General features: G+C 30.8%; 1 protein-coding gene across 1 annotated transcript; it reads right to left on the bottom strand.

Moving 5' to 3' along the window:
• Positions 1-118: 118 nt before the first annotated feature.
• LOC133285976 (probable transmembrane ascorbate ferrireductase 4) lies at positions 119-3462 on the bottom strand. Its single transcript, XM_061483303.1, has 4 exons — positions 3304-3462; positions 3144-3195; positions 2772-2968; positions 119-442 (listed from the first exon to the last, which is right to left on the bottom strand). Exons 1-4 carry the CDS (start codon positions 3460-3462, stop codon positions 119-121), a joined length of 732 nt encoding a protein of 243 aa, XP_061339287.1.
• Positions 3463-9491: the final 6029 nt, after the last annotated feature.

Raw genomic sequence — 9491 nt, 5'->3', positions numbered from 1 at the left:
ATATAAAACTATTGATGTAACTTTCCACTAACAGATTAAATTTTTGATTTGAATTAATTCTTTACTGCAAGTTTTACTTACTATAGTGAAGCATCAGCCAGTGTAATAATGCTTTTGATTAAGATGACAAACACCTGGTATCTGAGTACAAAAGTTTGCTTTGAAGGGTTTGATGCTTAGGTGAAACAGCAGCCAAAATAACAAAGCCACTAAGGAGGGCAAGACCCAAACCTAAGCTATTAACCACTATGGACTCGGCGTAGAGTTTGGACACATTTCTCTTTGTTTGTAAGAGTGTCAACTTCTCTAGCAATCCAGTTTCTGCTGTTGCTACTGCCAATGCATAAGTGTATAGGCCAAGAAATACATGCCAAGGTAAGATCCTTATCCTCGCCGCTCGCACCTCTCCTCTGTGCCAAAAGTTAAGGAAGCCTATCAACCACTGCATATGGGTCACAAATAAAAGAGGAAAAAATGAAAGTAATAAGCATTATTTTGTTCAGCCCAGTTGGGGAATGCAATAACTTGCAACTCATAATTGCTCGACAGCGTTGGCCCACATATTTCGAAAACCAAGTGCGTCTGTAATTCCGTGCACTCTTCTTATAAATTGCAACTCTTTTTGAGCTGCGTTACTTTTAAAAAGCATTTTAAGGGTGAAATATATATTTTTTAAAAAAAATTACTCTTTTTGATTCATATAAAAATACTGAATTTTTTTTATTTTACGAGCTTTAATTTTATTTCGAAAACGTTTTATAATCAGTGGCGGAGCCGAGTACATCTTAGGTGTGGCCTCAGCGTGGACTAAATTTTAACAAACTAATTATATAATTAATTATAATTTGCTCCGAATTAAAATCATAATTTGGCTCGGGCTACAATTTGTATTTTGTTCCTATTTCAAACTTAAAATATTTTTGATAAGAGATTTGGGTAAGTTGTATTAGGTTATGTTTTCAATTTCCACTTGTATGAAAAAAATATTCAATAAAATTATAATTCTTCTTGGTACTGTCTACTTAGGTGCTCTATATTTAATATAATTCTAATATGAAGAGTTATGTTTACAAATTTTTGTTTATAAACTCTTACAAACTACACTATGTACCTCCCGAAAGTACACTAAGTAACACTATGTACTTCTGGGAGTATATAATATAATTTGCAGAAAAAAATTTACAAAAGGATTTTTCCCCAATTTAAATATGGGAGTTATTAATCTTATATCAAATGAAATAGTTATCTGATGTGGATGAAACAAAGTTGTGAGCCCATAATTTTAAAAAAAATGGGCACAAAAATTCATGAGTGAGCAACATAAGATAGTTGTCTTGTGTGACGTAAGACAACTATTTCCCTTTAAATATATTAAGATATAAACTAACTAAAATTAAGAAAAATAAATACACATAAATATTTTTGGCTCAAACTCAAATTTGAACCCGACTCCGCCACTGCTTATAATTATCTTAACTTTTTATATTTTTTAATTAAATATATTTTGAAAAACAAAGACGTACCTTTGTCACTAAGTTTATAAATAGAGTTTAATATTTTTATTTTTACTGTAAAAAATATTTATTTACCACATTTACACACAAAGTAAGTAAGTTCTACTAATATTTTTTTTCTCTTTTTTCTTTTTGATAAGACTCATTTACTTTTATATACAGAGAAATATTTTCTGCAATAAAAATAAAAATATTTTTCCATAATAAATATTAGTATATGTTGCTGGCACGTACACCAAATAAAAATGAACGATTATTTATTATTTTAAATTATTATAAATAATAATATTATAATAAGTAAGTACTAGTTCAGGATTCAGATAACAAAAATAAAAAATAAAATAAGAATTAGTAGTAAAAAAAATCATTTATCAACTAATATAATTATTATTATTTAAAGTAATTACATTTTATAAAAAAAAAGTACTCAATTCAAAATGCAGAATAAAGTTAAGATTTCGTGTTTACATTTAAAATTATAATTTTTTTAAAAAAAAAATTATAACAAAAACCTGAACTATGCACTTAAAAAGAAGCATAAAAAGTTTAACAAGATTATTGCATTATGTCGTTTTTTTCTTTTTTCTTTCTTAAAAAAGAGAGGAGGACCACAAGTCCACAACAGCATCATCATTCATCCATTATCCAGCACGTATATAGTGCGCAAGACATAATGATATTATTAAATTACTACGAAAAGAAGGGATAGGATATTGTGACACCCAAGTTATGTTACACCCATGTGATACTCAGTCAATCTCATCGTTAGATCGTTTATGTTGATCCAACGGTTATATTTATTTCCATCTTTGTATGGTCATGATTTCTCAAATTTAATATTTTATATTTATTTCTACCTTTGTATGGTTATGATTTCTCATATTTAATGATTTCACTTTAAATTTGGGAAATCATGACCATACAAAGATGGAAATAAATATAACCGTTGGATCAACATAAGCGATCTAACGGTGAGATTGACTGGGTGTCACATAGGTGTAACATAACTTGGGTGTCACAATATCTTATCCCCGAAAAAAATGCTAAAACATTTAAAAAAAAAATGCTAAAACTATTTCATCAACTCAAAACCCAAAAATTGATACAAAAAGAGTTTGATTTTTCATTCTTTATAATTTATCCAGTTGAATAAGAGCTATTAAGACATAATTGGATAATAATTAAAAAAGAGCATACCAAAATTATTTTAGAAAAAAAGAAAAGAAAACTAAGAAATTAGGCAAGATGAGGAAGTACCTGAACTCCAAATAGGAATATACAAATCAAACCCATCCATGAATGTAGGCTATAGAAATTTGCCACAATCCCATCCTTTCCCTGGAATTTTGTCCAAATCCCAAATATCCCAGAAGCTAGAGCCACCCCTTGAAGGCACAAGTGTACTGATTTCTTCAAGCCCCTTGACCCAGGTAACCATCTATGCACCAAAATTGCTGTAATAATAATAATAAAAAAAAAAAAAGAAAAAAACTCATTTAATTGCAATTAATGTCATATATGCCTTTTAATCTATCCAAACTAGGAATAGGAAAGCTACATTTTTTTCAGCTTTAAAATAATAATAATAATAATAATAATCATCATCAGAAGAAGAAGAAGCTTAGCTACCTTCTCCACTTAACAGAATAAACCCAATAACCATAAACAAGGGATGAAGAACCTGCAGCAAAAACATAGAAGAAAAAGGAAGTTGCTTGAGCTAATTGAAAAGGTAGGTTTTATCTGTTAATGTAGAAAGGAATGCAGAAAGAAGAGAGCATATATATACTGCATAGATGAGGTCTTGTTGGGAAAGAGAGGGAGGGAGAAAGCTAGACTTGAAGGAAACAGCCCAAAAGAGAACAAGCACTGCTACTCCAAGCCCTGAAATTCTTGCAAAGAAGAGAAGGGTTAGTAGTAGTAGTGGTGGCGGTGGGACTCTGGCCATAAGTCTCACTCTCTGTACTCACTAGACTGAAAACAAGTCTTTGTTTGCAAAGTGTTACTGTTGGTATCCTTGGATACTGACCAGACCATCTAGGAATTAATGTTATTTTATATATCAAGTTTTTTTGGGACAATTAAGTGAGTATGAATTTGTACTACTATCATAATTAAATTTTGTCCGGTTGTATGGAGATGCATTGGTACTTGTGTTTGAATCCTTAGAAATAATAATTCTTAAATCAAAGGACTTTTTTCTTTTTACATATATAGTAAGTAGGGGTACGGGTATCACTAGCTTAGCTTTTGTATTAATCGAGATCAAGAGCATGTTTGGGTTTATAAAAAAAATTAATTTTTATCTGTTCTTTATTTTAAAAGTACTTTTTATAAAAGTTAAAGTTATTTATAATTTTATAAAAATATTTAATTTTTATAAAATTATAAATATTTAACTTTTGACTTCTGCTTTTTTTAGAAACTAAAATTTTTAGCTTATTAAAAAAGTAAATTTTTAACTTTTTTTGTGACTTCTGTTTTTTTTAAAAGCAGATATCTAAACGAACTTAGAGTGAGAAGTGCTTTTTTTCTTTAAAAAAAACAGCTTTCGAGGTAAAAAACTTATACAAACGGTTCCTAAGAGTATGTTTGAAAAGTTAATTTTCAGAAAAATGCATACATAAATATATATTAAAGGGATTAGTATTTGTTATTTTAAAAGACATATCATTTTAAGTGAGAAAAAAATGCAAAATGAAAATTGTAGGGGGAGAAAGTGAGAGATTTTTTTTAATTTAAATTTAAATAAAAAATATTAATTTTAACTAAAATAACCATCCTTTAAAAGAATAAATATTTTTCCTATATTAAATTATCTCAAACTATAAAAAAAAAAAAAAAAATTAGAAGAAGCTAGTTTAAACAGATCGTAAATTTAGTATTAAACTGATTTTAAGAGAGCATCCCAATCATGGAGTAGATGTTAAAATTTTGGAGGGTCACCTAAAATTTTTATGTCTATTTTTCTTCCCATTTATATTAATAAATTGTAATTGGACCTCATCCATATCAATTTTCAACATGACTAGCATATACGACATAATCACGATACAAATTTGTATCATATTCATATTGACAAAACTAATACGAAAAATTTCATGTTATGTTGCATGTCAACCCGCAAACAAAAATTGATTCGTACAAATATTCTTACATGTTAATCTTCTTCTAGATGATTCATATCATGTGTTATTATGTCGTGCCAACTTGCATGATAAATGACATATTTTGAGGTTGAAACATAGACAATCGGCTTTGTCCCACCTCCAATTCATTCCAAAACAAGCTAACATGTTTCGCCATACTTCTAAAACTAGGTTGAAAATAGTGTTTTAAAATTCGGACCGGTCATCAACTCGGTCAGTGGTTTAATCAGGTTCAATTGGGTTCAACCGAATTTCAAAATAATATATGATAAATATTAAATTATAAACATTATGTTCAACAAATAAAAGTGGTTTAGTGGTATGTACAAAAAAAAAAGTGGTTTAGTGGTAAGCCTTCTTATCCTCAAACTAAGAGACTCAAGTTCGAATTTCATTGCATGCAAAATGTATATATTTTACACAATTTATCGTAAAATCGACTAAACTCGATTTTGGTCCCGGTCAATCGATTATCGAAACTGATCTGATTTTATGAAGGCATTCAATTACCAAAACTTGGGTCGACCCGATCGATTCGAACCAGAATTTTAAAACACTGGTTGAAAATTTCAATTTGCCCTATTTTATCGGGTGTGAACCCGCCTATATATTAAATTTGACAATATTTTGTTACCTTTTGTTTAGGCCAATTGGATCCCTACTCGACCCAAATCCGAACCAACTACGTGGGTTGCAGATCTAGAAATATTTCAAATCCTTCCTCACTAATCAAAAGCTCAAAGCCCAAAGGAAAATATAATCACACCAAGTCAAACGCGGAGGTAATGTACCCTATAAATGCATAAGAGCACTGATGCGTAAAATCGGCAAGTGCAACGATCGTACCAAGTAATAAAGAGTAAGTATAGTATCGTCTTCACGAGGATTGAGGCACCTAAGTTGTTATAATTATTCCTCTCTTGTTGGATTAATCAAAATAGGTTGAGAGCAATTGTGGTTTATAAAATAAACTAAAACAATTAAAGGAAAAATGTAAATGATTCCAAAAGTGCTTTCAGAATGCAAGAAAAAAAGATTAAGGATGGAGAAAATATTTGAGAAAATATTGTGGTAAAGAGAAACAAACACCTTTCCGATCCCCACCTTGCAACTTGGATTACATTTACATTTACCTATTTAATTGATCGAACAATTCATCATCTTTTATATGAGTAGTTAAACCCTAATCCTTTAGAAAATCCTTTTCGAGTTAACCCTTAGAATTAACGTTCATGGTTCATGTAGCCTATCCCTAGTGCGTACATGAGCAGTTATCTTATTCTTTGTCAGGATTTTAGAATTCCAACATCCCTATTGTAAACCCTAACCCTCGTAATCCTACAAGATTGATCAGTTCCAATAGAATTATAGAATGAAGAGCAAGAAAAGATAAATTCAATTAAAATAGATAAACGTAAATTTCAACCAAGGTACAAGGGGTTCACATCAAGGATTGTGACCCTTACCACAATGATAAAACTAGCCAGACATATTCATGTCTGATAAAATAACAATAAAATAAAGTAGCATTTAAAACCTAAAAGAGAAAGGGAAGATGAAGATCTTTCGTGATCGAATCTTTGAATCTCCAAGAAGCTCCAAGGAATCTCCACTCTCTTTGTTGTTTTTCTCTTCTTGATTATCAAAAAGTTCTTCCTCCCTTTATTTATGATCCTTTTATTAGGTTTTGGGAAAACTTATTTTCACTTGCACTCCAATTGAGCTTTATTTTGGCCGATTCACACTTAAAAATATATCGCCTACAAACGGGGCGCCACGTCTGACGCCCCAAACTTGAGAGAAACAGAAGCTGGATCGAACACTGGCGCCTCAGGCGCAGCCTCCCGCGCACCGTGCGCCGTTTTGGCGCGCCGAGCGCCGATACTCGCGCCTAGTGCGCCGACGAAACAGAAGCTACCCAACGATTTGGCACCTCGTGCGCCAGGTACCGCGCCTCGTGCTCCGGTATCGCACGTCGTGCGCCAACCTCCGCGCGTTGTGCGCCAACGGAAAATTTGGTTTCTCTGATTTTGCTTCTTTTTGCGGCGTTTTCTGATATTTAAACATATAACTTGAGTAAGAACATGATCGAGAAGAAATAATCAATATTTCTTGCATTTAAAGACTATTTTCACACATTTATGATTAATTCCTTGCTTCTTTTAAGTTAGAAAAGATTATATGCTAGACTCAGATCAAGCACCCCCACATGTGTACTTCTAAAACCATAATATCTCATTAATGCACTCGCACATATATCACCTTTTGCTTCAAGCCTCAACATCCTTGCATAATTGCATCAAGAGATACGTCACATGTGATCATCTCCCACATAGTTGATCACTTATATGCACAGATCAAACACCTTTATCTTCCTCTTCATTCTTCTCTCCTTTGCCTTTCTACGATTATTTCTTGGCACCATTTTCAACTTCTTTCAAATTTAAAAGAAAACTTAATTTGAAGCTTTCAACCATTTTATGTTTTATTTTTTTTTTATCTGCAAAGGATATATACATAGAAGAACAAGTTATATAGTGAAATTTTAGAATACGTTTGGTTTCCAGCATAATCCATATCAACAATTTTGTTTTTCATAATTAGTATTAACTCTAATCTCAAATTTTAAAAATCCGTGAAAATATTTAAGTCTATTGTTAAATGATTGAAAAAAAAATCAGAAAACACTTATGTTGTCAAGAGAAAGTAAAAGGTTGAGAATCAAGACCGAAGAGCTATAAAAAGATTAACAACTAATGTTTTATAATAAAAAAATTCTGACAGATCAACTGTCACGTGATGGATTTAATCCATTCTGACACGCACTTACGCAGAAAGAGTTTTAATGAGGTCCCAACTCAACCTCTTCATATATAATGGGTTAAACGAGCCAATCAGACGAATTAAATTAGTTTAGCGAGATATACTCACATGTCTAATTTTCAGATGACATGAATGAATGAAAAAAATTTAAACATGCATTCAATTTATGGGGAAAAAGAAATATCATTTTAAAGAATATAAGTTTGAGTTGTTTTAGATGATTTATATTCGGGTAAATAATTTTTTTATTCAATGGGGATAAGTTATTTTCGGTGAGTCCAAAATAATGTCGTTTTGAGACAAAAATCAAAATATTTTTGTAATTAAAACATATTGCAGAGTTATATTAATATTTATTATTATAATTTTTTAATCTAGTTATCCCAAAACGACGTCGTTTTGAACTTACCAGAGATAACTTTATCTTCGGTGAGAAATACTTTCCCCTTTATATAAAGTATGACAAGTCATATTTTGTGTAAATCAGAAAAGTTATTTTTTTTTTCTCTTCCAAGTCACATCGCTGATATGTAAAGTAATTTTTTTTTCAGATTTACACAAAGTATGACCGGTCATACTTTGTGTAAGTCACTAAAAGTTGTGTCCTTTTAAATGACACACTAAATCCAAATTTATTTAGCCTAATATAAAAGTATAATAAGTGCATCCTCAACCTTCCGAATAATATAAATTATAAAAGTGTCCTCACCTAATATTTTAAGATTTTAAGTTGAAGTAATTCTTTATATAGTATAAGAGCTTTTTTGACAACAAATGTCACAAATTTGATCATTATCGCTCCTCACTTTCTAGTGAAATTAAATAAAAATATAAAAGATAAACCAAAAATTAAACTTATGTAATACTCACGCTTTAAACTCAAAAGGCTTTTAAGTAAGAAATATGTTAAAGAATAATATAAATCGTTACAAAAATTGTGGATTAAAGTAATTCTTTAATGCTAGTCCCGTCAATATGTCCCACAAGTCCTTCCCTTTCACACGCATCTTGAACTGAAATTCCCAAATGAAATAATTCTTCCCATTGAATCAAACAATGGAATTCTCACACACACAAATTAAAAGACAAAGAACTTTAAATTTATTTTTATTTTATTTTAAAAAAAAGGCACGAGAGATAAACTAATCAAGAGAAACTACCATACTGCCACAAATCAAGTACATAAGAAACTGGGTAAAAATCCGATGGCTCCTTGACAAAATGGATGTCCTTGTTCATGAGTCTATGCAGCTGGGTTGAAATTCAAGGGCTAACACAAAGGGGGGTGCTACCTTTTCAGGTTTAATCTGACTAAATAATCTACCGTGACTAATTTACAGTATATGTCTAATCTACTACTAACTAATTTACAGCATATGTCTAGTTTAAAGCTATACAAAGCTGTACAATCAATGAAATATATGCAAGAAATAAATCAGAGAATAATGCTATTTATTGCGTTTTTCTATTGAAATAGAATAAAAATTCATCATAGGTACATTGCCTGCAATCGTCACTAGCATCAAAATAGTAGCTAAAAAATAAAGGTAAGACATTAACTGTTTTTTATAGCTCAGCCCGGAACATGCCATATGTAAATTATAGAAATCTAACTATGGTATAAAGGTGAATCACATGTTCAACTCGAGATGCAATGTTATAATTATAATACTATACAAAGCAAAACTTTTTGCTTACAAAGTTAAACAATGAATCTTAATGCACTAAATTATGAGGCTTCAAGAAAAGGAAGCTGCAAATTGGACTAGCCGTGCCTAATAGTTACTTCTTACATAAGTACTTTTGTCCATAAACGAACTGCAGTGGCTGTCAATCTGTTATGACATTTTGCTTGTATCTGTTCTTTTCTGAATTTAAGAAATGCAACTATAATAAGTTGGATTATTCAGTTGTCTAGTGCTTCTGGCTTTAACTTTCTAACCTGAAGTTAGACTCTTACATATAAGAACAGACACCAATCTCCAAGCAGAATAGACTCGCAAGT

The sequence above is a fragment of the Gastrolobium bilobum genome, unplaced genomic scaffold (genome assembly GCF_033153095.1).
Source record: "Gastrolobium bilobum isolate Gb01-03AN ecotype WA unplaced genomic scaffold, APGP_CSIRO_Gbil_v1 utg4364, whole genome shotgun sequence".
In the NCBI taxonomy this organism is placed as follows: Eukaryota; Viridiplantae; Streptophyta; class Magnoliopsida; order Fabales; family Fabaceae; genus Gastrolobium; species Gastrolobium bilobum.
This window is presented reverse-complemented; position numbering and strand designations above follow the sequence as displayed.

Coding starts and splice junctions, on each gene's coding strand:
- LOC133285976 (XM_061483303.1), bottom strand. CDS start 3,462: ATGGCCAGAGTCCCACCGCCACCACTACTACTACTAACCCTTCTCTTC. Junction 3,196..3,303: donor AACAAGACCTCATCTATGCA/GTATATATATGC, acceptor TTTTTGCTGCAG/GTTCTTCATCCCTTGTTTAT. Junction 2,969..3,143: donor TATTCTGTTAAGTGGAGAAG/GTAGCTAAGCTT, acceptor TTATTATTACAG/CAATTTTGGTGCATAGATGG.